We start from the raw sequence: 15,203 nt of genomic DNA, 5'->3' as shown, positions 1-15,203 counted from the left end.
TATCGGATAAAGGGAATTTCGAGTCATTTGCATGAACCACTTTCGAATTCACATAAACAACCGGTTAAAGAGAAATAATCCTTTTACACGTTTCGTCGATTTTTCGATTCTTCTTTTAGAACTTTTCCTTAGAACATTTTTTTCTTGTTTCATTTTTTTCTCTCTTCTCCCTCCTCTTCGAAACCCCTTTCACTTTATACACATAATCGTTTATTAAATCATCTTCTTGTCTCATCTGCAATTGAATTGTCAATTGTTGTCATTTATCCTGTTCCTTGATGTCGAGATGATAATAGATTTGATAAGATTAGTTTTCTCAATGTGATAGAGTTAAGAGTTAATCACTTTGTTACCGAAAACATTACAATTTAACTTCTCACTGGTGTTGGATTAATTTCTAAATGGATGAATTTACATTGTAAGAAATTAAATCGAAAACATTAACTTGTCAATAACAGATACAATCTTTTCATTGTTTCTTTTAGTGTAACAATCAATTAACAGGAGATTATAATTAAATTATGATGTTAATTGTAGATTAAATATCCTGATGATTAATTAATTTAAATCTTTTGGTACGAAATTATTACACAAAAGTTTATATAAATGGTTCAGAAGATATTTCTCCAATTGTGTCACTAAACAGTTAATCGATTTTCTTTTCTTTTTTTTTCTTTTTAACAATCGCTTAATCCTCTCTCTTAATCCACTGATTATGATTGGTATTCGTACTTTGGGTGGCTATCGGTGTCCAAATTGTCAATCATATTCTCCCGAATTTACAATTAGACCAAATCATCCAACTTTTCGCTTGTATTTTAAACAGAATCATCGATATCGTTCAATCATTTCCACTTCTTTCATGTTGACCATTGGCTATTACACTGTTTTCCTCGGCTTTATTCAATATCAACAATCTAATCCGATTCTATTGCCAAAATGGAACAAGTTACTTGTAACATTTATCATTATGTATTTTATTGTTTTTCTAATTTCAACAGTAATCGGTTTGACATATCTCCGAGTGGATTACAAAAAATGGCAACAGGATCATCCAAATATGTTAATCTGTCCAGCTTGTTTGAGGTCATTTCAGCTTAATCCTAATATAACTCAACAGGCAAATGTTATAGAAAGTTCAATATAATTTTTTCAATCGATATAATTTAGATTTATGATTGTTTACAATTAGCTAATTGAAGATAATATTGTAGCTCCTCCGATCATTTATATATGTATAAATATCATCTCTTAATCTTAATTCCATAGGATTAAATGTGAATCACAGTGATGAATCTTTGATTGTAATGAACGAAACGTCTTCAACGTTTTTCTTTAAATTATTTCCAATGATGACGAAGAGATTTGTTGTTGTTGTTATGATGCATTTTGATGATGGTTGTTTATGTTTATATATAATCAATTGTGAAAGATGGTGATGATGACGGCGATGATGATAGTAAAGATGTATAGCTATGTTAATGTCTCTTGATAGCGTAATTAAAGATGACAAATTCGGATACAATACAACACGTATTTACGATGGACATAATCAAAAGAGAATCGAGTCTGAAATAGAGAGATGGATGAAGAAAAAGATAGAGAGAGAGAGAGAGCAAGGGAGTGTCAGTCATCAGTATATTGAATGTTGGTCCGCAGTGATTTAGATGTTAGTTATTGACACTGGATATCATTAATCGGTGATTTAAGAGGTTAATCGTTTCGGGAAGACGGTTGAAAATTATTCCATGATGAGCAGAGTTAATAAGTGGGAGAGTTAATCATGAAAATTTCCCCGGTTAGTGAAAATTTGACGTCAAACTTATTTTGATGCGGTTTATTTGACCGAAATTAGTTTGAAGAAAATCAGTCATCAACTATCATCATCAGTTTCCATCTTTTCACAATTACCATTTTTCTTATTCTCGCCTGCTTCTCGTTGCTGTTTAATCAATCTTTTAATTGTTCGTCGCTTAGAAGAGACCAGTGAAAGAGAAAACCAATCTTCTAGATTGATAGCAGGATCTTTGCAAATTCTTTCAAGTAAATAATCAGGATTCTGGAAATGTTTAAGGATAAAAAGATAAATTAATTTGTGTTGGCGAGGAGAAAAAGTTTACTTGACCTTCAAATTAACTTACTCTTAAGAAATTTTCAATATATTGTAGCACATAGAGACCACAGTCGAAGGAGTTAATTTGCTTAGGCACCTTGAGATAAATATCAGGCATTACACTTTTACTAAAATTTTTCTTTGTCGTTTTCTTTGATTCCCATTCTTTGGTTAGAAAGTGTCTAATTGGTGCAGCTAATCCACATTTACTATGAGCACTTTGAAGTGAATCCATGAAAAGTATACAAGGTCTAGAGAGAGAGAGAGACGCAATTTCAAAAGGATTAGAAATGTATCTCAAATTGAACTGGTTAAATTAATCTAATACCTTTTTGGATTTTTTTCAATTTCTATCGGTAAAATCTCGTCCATGAATGGAACCTTCCTTGGATAACATATGATTGCCAAAAACCAATGACAGGATTTGTTAATTGGGATAATTATAAAGTCTTTTTCGAATATATTAATATTTTTTGTCCAATTCTTGACTCTATTGTAATATTTATCAGAAAGCCTGAATAGATAGGAGAGAATAAATAAACAATTAAGTATCAGATTATCAATGCCGATTAGATGACCAAAAGGCCATAATTACGGAAAACCAATAATTTTTATTTGATTGGCTGTTGGTCATTGGCAAATAAGGAAATCACCACTTGACCAACATTAAATCAACAGGTACACAAATTCAGGTGACACCTACGATTGATTGTCCTGAGTTTGAGTCTCCGATACTCGAGTTCTGTGGGTGAGCTTGTAATAGAAAAATGTACTAAATATGTAGCTTCTTTCGGCAATATCTGGCGCTGTCAAGTCTTTTTCGATGTATCTATGAAAAGAAGAGAAAAAGAGATCAACATGAGTAAGACAGAGACGAATTAAGGTTATTATGTTTCCATAGATAAAAAAATAACCTACTTAAGATAGAAACCTAAGATTGTATCATTTAAATATTGCCCTTGTTCCAAACAAGCAAGATCCGATTGGTGGATTGAGATACGATCAATTTCATCGGGTGGGTAACTGAAGAGATGGTCATCACTGGGTCAAAATAAAAGAATTATAAGAATGACAGTTAAAAATAAGCCATAGAGCTTGTTACAAATTAAACGCAGCTTAAAGTCATTTACTTATTAGATATTGAGCCATTCAAACTACGCTGGTTTTCAGTGTCATCTTCATCATCACTATCGATTTCAATATCAATTATGGAAGGTGATTCATCTGATTTGGGCCTTAAAACGTTCGTTTTATTCTTAACCAGGATAGGAGACTGTTTAGAAGGTGGAGAAGATGATCTAAGGGCAGATGAGAACATTGATGATGTTGTTGTATTCGTTGATTGTGGTAAACTTGAATATGTTTTTTTCGATTTACACAGGATTGATTGTGTTGTCTTTTCGTCGTTCTCCTTGCTGGCAGAAATTTCCAAATCTGGTGTTGGTTGTTGAGAATAATTGATCAAGAAATCAAGGTATTTAAGAACGCTTCGCGATAGGGCTCTCTCAAGTTTCCAATCCACTTGGCTAAAGACGGAAAAATATCCTTCCAATATTTTGTAAATTTCTTCACCTTGTCCGTTAAATTGAACAAGAACACGAATCGATCCTAATAGTTTAATTGAAGAGAAGAAGAAAAAAGTCACAGAGTAGAAAATTAATAAAAAAAATAAGATGAAATAAGAGTGTAAGACAAAAGAAAACAGCGACAGAGGATCAAAAAAGAAAAGCTCAAATCCTTCAAGTTGTCTAATATTCCATGAAGAGTATTAGATTAGGGGGAAGAAAAAAATAAGCATGCGGCTACTAAATGTTAGTTAAAAATACGAGACAGTAAATATAAGAGAGGCAAACGCATGATAAATGGTGAGTGAGATTAGAAAATAAAGAAAATGAAAGAGATGTCAAGAGATGGCAGTTAATCACTAACCTAAATCATAATTTGAACGGTGAGTTTTCACAATCGTACGAAATATTTATAAGAGATTTTGACAGTTAATCGCGATAAACGATGGAAGGACAATCATTAGAGAACAGCCAAAGTAAGACAAGTGCGAGAGGGAGAAGAAAACAAATAATTACCTTGAGTGTTTGTATCATGTTGATTAGGTTTTAGTTTCAATGCGCTGCTTATTTTAGTTCCAGAATCAGGATTAGTTTCTGTGATCAGGGTTGACAAATTCTCACCAGTTTTACTGTCAAAATAGGCCTTTTTTATATCAATTGGTGGAATGGTGATGTTGAAACGAGATCTTTCTTGGACTTGACAAACTTGGGAAAATTTAATGCCAGCTGAAATTAAACGAATTTCATCACAGCAAAATTTATGAACACCAAAGTAGACAATATTATTGTAAACTGATAAAGTTTGATTAACCTCCATGTGAGACATTAAATTGTCGTACAGAAGATTAAGATGTTTATAGGAAAAGAGAGAGAATTTGGAACAATTAAAAGTAGAAAACAGGAAGAAGAAAAAAGAAGTTGAGAGAGAAAACCGAAAAAAAAGACACAAAAAAAGAGAGAAAGAGGTAAAGAAAGAAAAAAGAACCAATTAGTAGACAGGTAATTTTTTCTTCTTTAGAATTTTCTTAGAAGTTCATTTAGACTTGCGATTTAAATTATTTGTTCTGTAAATAAATTAAATCCTCATTGATTGGATGAAGATGAAAACAAAACAACAAAAAAAGTAGACAAAATGATGCAAACAAAGAGGCGAAAATGCTGTGAAAAATATGAAAGAGAAAGAGAAAGAGAGAGAGAGAGAAAGAAAGAAAGAAACACAAATGGAAAAGAGAAAAAGAAAACGATTCTTTTTCAGAGCGAAAGATAAATTAGTCGATGAAAATTGTCTCATCCATTCACAACCAAACCATTGATTGAACGTAATCAAGTTTCAGGAGAAATTCAGAGAGTTGAGATAATTGGTAAGAGAAAAAAATTATTCACAAGAAAACAACATAAACACAGAAGAATTAAAATGAAAATATTTCTCTTTTTTTCCTTTCATCAAAAAGATTCGCTTTCTTTTTCTCTTTCTTTTCTCTTTCTTTCCCGACCGGAGATTTACTGTTACCATGGAAACAGAACATATGTTTACCTTTCGATGTGCTTCCATCTGGTGTTTCTATGGAACAGTAACTCAAATGGAGCAAAATTTTTTTCTCTTTGGATTTATTTTCTCTCTCAATGTTATTCTCTCTTTCTCTCTCTCTTGGTTCGTGATCTATTCGTTGATTTAATTTCAATTATTGTGATTTACATTGATTTTCATTTGTTGTTACTCACCAATTAATTAACCGATCCCATCAAACGACTATTGTTACATTGTTAACCTTGGATACTTTTTTCTCTCTCACTCTCTCTTTTTTATTCTTTGTCTCTGTCTCTCTTTCTCTCTCTCTTCTCATTTTAATGGTTTACTTTTATTGATTTTGTACCTCGATTAATTTTTTTGTTGTTTAGCTTTTGATTAACATTTCCTTTTTTTTATTAACTGTCTATTAATCCTTTGGATTGTTGTTACTTTTGATTGTGTCAACAACCAGTTGATTATTTTCTATTGCTTAGTTTACCTCTGAATCGAATTTTTGTTTTATTCTAAAAAGAAAACCGAAAAATTCTATTCTTTTCTCTGTCTAATATGGATACTATTGATTCTGCAATCGCTAGTATTGAACCGGTAAATGTTTCCAATATTTCACTTGAAGATCCTGTGGGTTTGAAAAACGATGAGAAACAACCATCACCATCTAAGGTAAGATTTAATTAGTTAATGTGAATATGTTAAGTGTTATTATCTATTAATTTTTGTTTTCTTTTTTCTTTTTCTTCTTGATTGTGTTTTTTTCCAGGAAAATTATCCGGAAGATCGTCAATCACCTCAATCACTTTCAATTGTTTCCAATGTATCTACAAGCTCTTCTTCAGAGGTAGCCCAAGAACCATTTAGACCAAAATATAAAGTTAAAGTGTCAACCAATAGTATAACAAAAGATGGTGAAAGTGTCATTTATAAACTGACCACAACATCTTTAATGGATGAATCTTCTGGTAAAGAGTGGAAAGTTGAAAGGATATATGATGATCTTCAACAATTGAATCAAAGTTTAACTGCATCAGTTGCTCCTGGTTATGGTTTAATTATGCCACCATTACCCGAAGAATCAATGACCAATCCCTTACATGCTAAAGAAAAGAGTAGAGAAAAACTTGGTCCCAATACAAGAACTCTAATCGGTGATGAATGGTACAAAGATTGCTGGCAAATCCAAGAATATTTAAGATTACTTCTTAATCATCCAATTTTCGGCCATGATAAGATTTGGGAACAATTTCTTTGCTCCCTTAATCCACCCCCAAGAGTTAAATTACCCAAATCTTCAAATATATTGGGTAAATTATCTGAAAACATTGATTCCCGAGGAAGGTCAACACATAAAGATTGTGAAGAATATTTTCAAAAAGAAAGAGACTGGGCCAACCAATATTCCCATGCGATTAAATCAACTTCCAAAGCTTTTAATTCGATTATCAATGCAAGATTAAGTAAGTTTATCCATTATTCATTACCTCATATTTATTGTTTTTTCTCTCATCTCACCTAATTACATATTTAAATCAATTCTTTTTCCCCTCTTCCCCTTAACACCCTGATTAGTGGAGACAAAAATTAATACACTCAACAGAAAACGCCCCAGATTAATAAACGCCCTTCATTGTTTTCTCTCACTAACTCACTCACTTTTTCTCTCTATCGAAAAGATTTACCATGTAAAGAATATCATATTAGAATTGTAATTAGAAGTAGGTAACTTGATCAACTTTTGATTGATCAAATTGACAGTTTCTGGTTTATTTGGCAACTCAGGAAAATGATGATTGTGATTTGTTGATTATCGATTCGGATTTTTTTTTTAATACCCAATCATCATCATAGTAGATGAAATAATTATTCATCTAAAAGCATTATTTTTATTGATGATTTTGATTGAGTAAAGAATTAGTAATATTTTGATTGGAGAAACTTTATTTTTTTCTAAACTGAATCCATAATTATGAACAATTTATAATTATATTTGAATCAGAAACTTATAATTGATACAATTTGTTATCATCTTATTGTATCTCACCTTGAGACGAATACATTTGGATAGCCAAAGGTATAAATTCAGTGTTTATTTAAAGAAGAAAAAAAGAAAATGTCAAAATGATAATGATTGTATTTGATTATCATTCTGATAATGATGATGAAGGTGGACATTAAAATATATATTGAATTAAAATAAGTAAAATATAATAATAATAATAATGAGTTTGTTAGTTAATCAGAATCTAATTATACTAATGATGATGATGATTAGCTTATCCATTTCTTGAGAAAAGTTAACATCCAATCGATAATGTGACAGAGAATGATAAACAAGTGAGCACCGATAATTAAGAAAAATTATTAGTAGAATCAATAAATTACCTGAGGGCAATATCCTGTTGGACGGTGAGAGAGTAAAGTTGATTATACAAAATTAGATTAGAATTTATCATCATCTTTGTTATAATTGTGATTCTTTAATTAATACAATATAAATATAATCAACTCATGATTTCTTATTATTGTTATTTGATTATTACCTTGATTTAAATTACAAATCACTTTTCTAATTGTAATCGGATAACTTGTCATTCTGTTGATCATAACGATAATTATTGATGAACATGATGATACCACCCTACAGTTCACCTCATACCCTCCTAAATACCCTCTTCTCATTATATGAGATTTAACAATCTAATTAATTGCAATTAGTTAATTGCTTTGATGTGCAGTGTTTACTGTGAGAATCAAGTTCAATTTTTACCTTTCATTTCACTAATTTTTGTTTCACTCTCTCGATAGTTTTGTTTTTTTATCAACATAATCACGTTGAAAATTATTATATGTAACAAATTAGTTGAGAAATTTATTAGTTTTAGTTGGTAATTGTTGAAAAATTGAAGATTTAATTAACTTCCAAAAGTTAATTTACTCTACAATTGGAAAATTTTAGGGCAGAAAATAAAAATAAAAGGATATTAATCTAGTTTGATGAATTATCATCAATAATCAAAAATAATTTATAAATGGTTAACTTAACACAACAGCAATCAAACTTTACTGTTGTTAAGTTATCGGTTCATTGAGAATGTCCATTTTCAATTGGTCATCTAAAAAAAATGATAACAATCAGCTTGATTATTTACACAATTTGATGAGTCTGTTGACCAGTAGTTTCAAACATAAGATTCAGGCTCTTTCTTTTCACTCTACTATTTCATTCATGATAACATATTATAGTTTTTAAATAGTAGATGATGCCCCAAATAATTGTATCACTTAACTGCAAGATTATCATGTTGATATCTTCTTGAAAGTGTCAAGATTAACCGTTGACACTTCAAGAAATCACCAGAAAAGTTACTGGTTAACTTAATCATAAAATTAATTAGTGAATAAAGTGAATTAACTTAACAATTAAAATGTCTCTTGGATTAAGAAGACACAAAAGATGACCATCTATGCATAAACATTTATAATAATTGCAATTTTGTTATCCAACATTAAAATCAGAAAAAGTCTTCATATAATGTGATAGATAAACTCATCCCTAATAGTTACTTAATTACATCAATTTTAATTTTTGCAGGTTGGTGGATTAAGTTAATTTGATTGTATCCAAAGGGTAGTGTTCCTTGTCCGTGTTAATCTTGATAATCCACAAATGAGTTTGCCACAAAATTGTTTCACCAATCTTAGTTTCCTTTTCCTAAATTAACTGTCATTATTATTACCTAGATTAACAGTATTGCCTTTTTTTGTATTATTGTATTTACTTGTCGGTTTCTGTTGTTTACTGATAATAATAACAAAAACATAATAATGATGTTGTTAATTGTTCGTTGTTATTGTTACTATTTAACACTCACTCTGATTATTTTGATTACTGTGTATACAATATAATCAAGATTTTGTGTGTGTGCGTATTTATATTTTTACCCTGTTTTGACTAATCATTATCAGAGTAGATTATAAAATGAATGGGTCAGTTGAGTTACTATCATTCTCATCATTTGACCAACACACCCGTTGGTGTATTTGACCATTGAATTGATGATTTATTTTGAAATTAAAATCAAATTAACTCAGATAATTAAAATATTACTTCATGGTTAATTTGTAATTTTATTAAATCAAATGTAATTTTATCCTTAATCAATTGACTTAGAATAATGGTAATGATGGTTAATGGTGATGATTATGATTATGATATCACCGATAATTAGTATGAATAATCATGAAGGTGGTTACTCTAAAGATCATTGCCTCTCATCACTCATTCTGTTAATTGTATTTGAATCATTATTAATCAATTAATCTTATCATGTTAATCGCTATACCATTATAACCAGTAGTTATATCAGTTGTCTTTAATTATTTCAAGGTAACACCAACAATTTAATTTGCATCTATTTTATTTTAATTTAATTTCATTATTCTTAATTTCTCAGCTATTATATAGTCTACTTTAGATGAATCTAATTAAATTGCTGCACGATAGACTGATTAGCAAATTATAATGGTGATTACTACAATTGATGATGTATTGGGCATATATGATTAAATTATCAATACACTTGAAAATCAATTGCAAATCTAATTGAGTATCAATTGAGGTTTAAGACAATTAATAATTTACCTTTTTTTAAATGGTATAATTGTTTTGATTACCTGAAATTTTGACCTGACTCTCAATTTAGTGACTCTTTTTTTTCAATATCAACTATTTTTCACTCTAAACAAAACTCAGTCAACTTTATCCTTCTCTTAATCCATTTTAATGCTACTAATAAGCAATTACCACATTAACTGTTAATTGTTACATGTCTATTATTATTACCAACCATTATAATAATTGTTTTACTTGCTCATCTTTTTTTGTTCAATTCCAATATTGATCATTACCGTTATATTTTCGCTCATTCGCTGTTTTTTTTTTCGTTTATTGTCTCTCCATCTTCAGATACCTTCAATTACAATCATCTTATATGATGATGATGACGATGATGATAGTTGTTGATAGTTTACAAAAACAAAGCATCAAAAATTAACAAAAAGTTAATATGTCAAGTTAATTCGTTTACCACTTTTTTAATCTTTTTCTAAAGTTAAATGATCTTTTTACTTGCGAGAATTGTTTTCTTTCATTTTTCACTACCTTCTCATCATGCTCATCATCGTCATCCTTATCATCATCTCAATCAATTTACTTTCTATTAGCTTTCCCCTCTAATCACTAATCACTAATTACCTTTCTTGTCAAGCTAATTCAGTTAAGAAATTAAGCCGAAAACGTTGTTGTTAAATAATAACAATCTTTTCACACTCTGATAGTATTTCAGTTTTACTCTTCGTTTCATCAATCATTGATTTTTCTCAATGTAATAACATGTAAATCTCCTATCAGCTGATGATATTAGGAAAACAATGAAGGTACTAAAAATCCAAACATTTTCTATCATCTATCGAAATCGTTTCTACTTTCAAGACCCAATTTGTCTAACAATCTTACTCGATTCCGAAATACTCGATATGACTTTTGATCACTTCGAGTGTCAATATAATCAGATTGATAAATTTTCACGTTAATTGTTTTGCCAAATAACAATTTGTGACCGTTGATTGATGATATATGACTATCACAATCATTAATTTCCAACTGTTATCACTCTAATTGTAAAACCAATTTCGCTAATCATTTTAATCTTATCAACTCTTACATCTTAATCTTTAAATCACAATTTACCTGTTTCCGTTTTCCTTTTTCATTAAACTTTCTCTTCCCATTATTAATATTATTAAATTAACAACAATCAATCAATCAGAATTACTTAAAGGGGAAAAATTGTAAATTGTGATTAGTGGTTTTTAAACAATCTATATAATCAGATAATTATAATCACACAGAATATGATTAAAGATGAAATATCATCATGATGATTAATGATAATAATAATAAGTGATAAAACGGAAACGATTTACAAATGATGATCTAAAGGAAGTGAAATTGAAATTGAAAAGGATAAATACTGCATATAATTAAACCAATTATGGTGATTAAATTAAATTATCATTTAGCCTACTGTTAACCATATCATTGATTGTTTATGGAATAGATTATTAATTTCAATTTATTTGAAATCTCCTCAATCTTGTCATGTTTATTATCAGCATGATCATGAACAGAATCTGATTCATTAGTATTATCATCATTCAAATAAATATATACCATTGTCCAGTTGATTGTTGTTGCTGTTATTTTATCAATTATTCATATCAATTGTTGATCATCATCATCATCATCCCAATCAACTATTTACTCTAGGTTAATCTAATCATTATACTCTCACTAATTATCATGAATAGTATGTACTTCATGTTATAATAAACGATAAACTTGTCAATTAGTTTGAATTTTATCATCTTATCATATATTTACAAAACAAAAGCATCTTATTTAAATCAAATTAAAGGTGTGGTCCCTACTCTTATTGCTATAATCACGATGTTATCATTATTATTACATTAGCACAATCATTATTGTTATCATAATGATGATGTTTTCATCTGTAATGTATTTATATTCCTCATCATTTCTTAATAATATAATTAACTGTTGTTTTCTGTCAAATTAGTGAATGGAAATGATAAAAAGAATTGAAAAAAAGTGAGAAAATAAACTTAAATTAGTTGAAAAAAAAAGAACAGTCAATTTGATTATGATACGTCAGTTACGATTACCGAAAGTGACCTGTTAGGCCTTAAGATTAATTACTTTTTCGTTGTTCAAGAAAATTAAAACTTTATTGATACTCGATCTTAATCCCAATCTTGATCTTTATTAATTTTCTTTGATTTAAATTATCTTAATTGATCAGGAAATGACTGATATTGATTATTTGTTAATTGTAAATCATTTAACTATGATTATTTTTGACCATTCTAAATAATTAACTATTGATTTGAATTTATTTCTCTCAATCAGAATCTAATTGAACTTTTTTAATTACTGATAATCGATTTATAATTAATATCAAATAATTTCAATTATCTTATCGTTCTGAATTTCACTTTTTCTCATACTTTATTTTCAACTCTTTTTAATCTCAATAAATTATCAATTAAACTTATCAATTATTTGGACTGTTGATAAAAGTAATTATACAATTAAATTGATTGTAATTAAATATTATTAATTACGAGATAGCTCCATTTACAGTTTGACAAAGTTTCGAAAACTTTTTCCAATAATTTCTAATCCAAATGATTAATCATTTACTATCATCTATTTTTGGTACTTTTAGATTGTTTGCCTTTTGATTGTTGATTAAATTGTAAAGTTTTCTTTTTTCTCTCCTAATCACAATTAACTTTTTGTACCATAAATTAGTTTGTGTCTTCTTTTTTTAATCGATTTAAAGGTTAACCAAATTATAATTGGAAAAAAGAGATTAAACTTAAAGGTAAATCCAGTTAATCCAATAATTATTGTTTACGATTGATTGTAATCATTTTCGTTGTTATAATTACAATTGATTCATCTAATTGGTTATTGATGTTGTTGTTGTTGTTGTTTACCTGATCAATTGATTTCTAATTTTTATAATCTATATTTTATAATCAACAATCAATCAATCAAAATTTCCTTGGGTCTTTCTTTAGGGTGGAAAAAGTATTTACCGTTTCGATATTATTATTTACTACTCTAATCTTATCCTTTTATTGTGGATTAACTGATCCCTTTAATTGTGATCAACTTTTTTTCAAAAAAAACTAAATTATCCTTAAACCCTACTGAGGATATGATTTAAATCTTGTCTAAGAATAATTTGTTTTTCCTCCTACACATAAAATCTCGACCAATTAACTAATTTACATGAGGAGTAGTTTACTTACGATTGTTTCTAATTAGTTAATCATCTCAATTCTGTTATATTAATGTTGATTTTTCTGTATTCATCTTTATCTAGAACTCTGTGGATCTCTATCACATTTATCGACAACTCTTAATTTAAATATCCCCGGAAGTAGTGAGAATCAATCTAATCGTCAAGCCATGAAATTTGGAAACCTTTTCTCAATTGCCATTGATGATTATCAGGTAATTATTAATATTCATCCTCATCAATTAATCTCATTTTGACTATTCAACCAGAGATTAATTTAGTCAATGAATATTAAGGATAAATATTCATCTCGTTAATGAAAATCATTTAAATTAGTTGACAAACTAAAATTAGCATAAATTATAAATTAATGATCATTTTGCTGTTGATTATCATCACTTATTAGTGGTGACAAATTGAAATGAATTACAATTTCTTTTACTTAATTAACTTGACATTGTACAAAATTTATAACAAAGCAACAATTAATTTTAATCATTCTTTTGATTGCTTATCATGGTCTTTTTTAAACAGAGAGGTCTGGAAGTTATCAATTTCAATGATGAAGCCACTCTAGGATCAAGCTTTGATTTATGGTCTCGTTATATTGAAACGGAAAAGGAAATGCTTAATCGTCGAACTGGTTTAATGATTGAATACGAGAAATCAAATAGAAATCTAGATAAAGCAAAACCCCACAAACGAGATGAGGTAAGTCTTAATTTTATTATTTCCATAACACTTAAATCGTGTGGTTTACATCAATTTATTAATTCCCAACAATTTACTTGCAAATTTTGTTTGTACTCAACAAGAAAAGGTCACTTAATTACTTTTGCATTGAAAACGCTTGACCAAAACTCTAATGCAGATAATTAACTAATAACTACACTAATATTAAACACGTTACTTTATGATTCTCGGTAGTGACAATTAGTTTATTAACTACGATCGGTTTCATTGATAGTTAATAACAATTGTATTCCAATTTGAAATTAATTCAAAAATCATAACTTAATCATAATTTTTAAGTAAAGATAATCAAGAAAACTGATTTTCTGGAAAAATTTAATTTCAACAGAAAAGCCCAATTTGTATTAAAATGATTGCAAACTATTTAATGATTAACAATAATAACTAATGATTATTACAATTTATAACTAATTACATTTTAATCATTATCGGAAATTTTCAATTATCAACAATCAATTTCATATTTGGTTTTTCACTATTCGATTCGCAACGAAAAAATGATTTACTTTTCTAATTCTCTTCCTTTATTTTTCTTACTTTTTTACCGTTATTGGTGATTTAGCCTGAGCACCTATTTGATTACGATGATGATGTAGATGTATACGTATTAGTTAAATTGTTTTTTTATCACAATTAATAAACTAAATCAGGAACGGAAATTAATTCGGAAGTGCCTCTCAGTCACAATCTAAATTTCTGTTATCCTGTTAAAATCTTTAACCAAAAAAAAGTTCAATATGATTTCAAACTGTTGGTTTTGTTGTTGTTAAAGATTTAATTTAGTTTAAACCATTATCATCAATTTAATTGTGATATTGATCAAGTTGTTTTACTTTTAACTTTTATATTTGATAATTAAATGGACAGGGTTCATGGTAAATGCTGAGGGATAATCAGTAACTGTTTTTGTTACTTTTAACTTTTTTTAATATCAATTCTTACATTTCTTCAGGCTATTTGACCGATATAATAGTTTGCACCTTATCCTTGATGGTTAAGCCATTAATACAACTGATTTAAGAAATAGAAAGTTAATCCAACCCCTTCTCCCTCTTTTACTCACTGTTTGAACTAATCAACACTTTTTCTCATACATTTTGATCAATAACAATTGTAAATTATTAATACAATTTAATTCATGAGCTTTTATACTTCAGAGAAATTATTTTGCAGAAAATAGTAACAAAATCATCACTGTTGAATATTAATCTTGATGATTACAATTTGCTTAACCCGTTGAAGTGAACAATCATTGTTGTTTTTAAATTATCATCTATTTGGTATAACTATTACTTTTGATAATATCAATTTGTTTATTTCCCTATTACTGCAAATCAATTTCCGCTTTAGCACCATTT

The 15,203-nt window shown here is 28.6% G+C and overlaps 2 protein-coding genes across 5 annotated transcripts; one reads left to right on the top strand and one right to left on the bottom strand.

Moving 5' to 3' along the window:
• Nucleotides 1-445: 445 nt before the first annotated feature.
• LOC128386230 (sentrin-specific protease 6-like) lies at nucleotides 446-5,127 on the bottom strand. Of its 2 annotated transcripts, XM_053345230.1 has the most exons (8): nucleotides 4,195-5,126; nucleotides 3,244-3,721; nucleotides 3,032-3,154; nucleotides 2,817-2,942; nucleotides 2,442-2,627; nucleotides 2,142-2,364; nucleotides 1,912-2,059; nucleotides 446-1,569 (listed from the first exon to the last, which is right to left on the bottom strand). In XM_053345230.1, the coding sequence occupies exons 1-8, from the start codon at nucleotides 4,502-4,504 to the stop codon at nucleotides 1,553-1,555; spliced, it is 1,611 nt and encodes a 536-aa protein (XP_053201205.1). In that variant the 5' UTR covers nucleotides 4,505-5,126; the 3' UTR covers nucleotides 446-1,552. The 2 variants fall into 2 exon arrangements, with proteins under 2 accessions (XP_053201205.1, XP_053201204.1); XM_053345229.1 differs by having other exon boundaries at nucleotides 446-2,059; nucleotides 4,195-5,127.
• A 184-nt stretch (nucleotides 5,128-5,311) lies between these two features.
• On the top strand, nucleotides 5,312-14,497 carry LOC128386231 (sorting nexin-5-like). 3 transcript variants are annotated; one of them, XM_053345231.1, is made up of 5 exons: nucleotides 5,312-5,869; nucleotides 5,967-6,660; nucleotides 13,177-13,307; nucleotides 13,627-13,803; nucleotides 14,408-14,497. In XM_053345231.1, the coding sequence occupies exons 1-5, from the start codon at nucleotides 5,756-5,758 to the stop codon at nucleotides 14,480-14,482; spliced, it is 1,191 nt and encodes a 396-aa protein (XP_053201206.1). In that variant the 5' UTR covers nucleotides 5,312-5,755; the 3' UTR covers nucleotides 14,483-14,497. The 3 variants fall into 3 exon arrangements, with proteins under 3 accessions (XP_053201206.1, XP_053201207.1, XP_053201208.1); XM_053345232.1 differs by lacking the exon at nucleotides 14,408-14,497 and adding an exon at nucleotides 13,908-13,961 and having other exon boundaries at nucleotides 5,313-5,869; XM_053345233.1 differs by lacking the exon at nucleotides 14,408-14,497 and adding an exon at nucleotides 13,913-13,936 and having other exon boundaries at nucleotides 5,313-5,869.
• The last annotated feature ends 706 nt before the right edge of the window (nucleotides 14,498-15,203 follow it).

This window comes from Panonychus citri, unplaced genomic scaffold (assembly GCF_014898815.1).
Source record: "Panonychus citri isolate SS breed McGregor unplaced genomic scaffold, ASM1489881v1 Contig00065, whole genome shotgun sequence".
Taxonomy (NCBI): Eukaryota; Metazoa; Arthropoda; class Arachnida; order Trombidiformes; family Tetranychidae; genus Panonychus; species Panonychus citri.
The sequence above is the reverse complement of the archived record's forward strand: the minus strand, read 5'-3'. Positions and strand labels throughout refer to the sequence as shown.

What these genes read in the sequence shown, in the direction of transcription:
- LOC128386230 (XM_053345229.1), bottom strand. Translation starts at nt 4,504, where the DNA reads ATGTCTCACATGGAGGTTAATCAAACTTTATCAGTTTACAATAATATT. An exon ending in ATCTTAGGTTTCTATCTTAA is followed by an intron (nt 2,943 to 3,031) that starts GTAGGTTATTTT and finishes TTCTTTTCATAG; the next exon opens with ATACATCGAAAAAGACTTGA. An exon ending in ATTGAAAAAAATCCAAAAAG is followed by an intron (nt 2,365 to 2,441) that starts GTATTAGATTAA and finishes CTCTCTCTCTAG; the next exon opens with ACCTTGTATACTTTTCATGG.
- LOC128386231 (XM_053345231.1), top strand. Translation starts at nt 5,756, where the DNA reads ATGGATACTATTGATTCTGCAATCGCTAGTATTGAACCGGTAAATGTT. An exon ending in GATTATCAATGCAAGATTAA is followed by an intron (nt 6,661 to 13,176) that starts GTAAGTTTATCC and finishes ATCTTTATCTAG; the next exon opens with AACTCTGTGGATCTCTATCA. An exon ending in AACCCCACAAACGAGATGAG is followed by an intron (nt 13,804 to 14,407) that starts GTAAGTCTTAAT and finishes TTGGTGATTTAG; the next exon opens with CCTGAGCACCTATTTGATTA.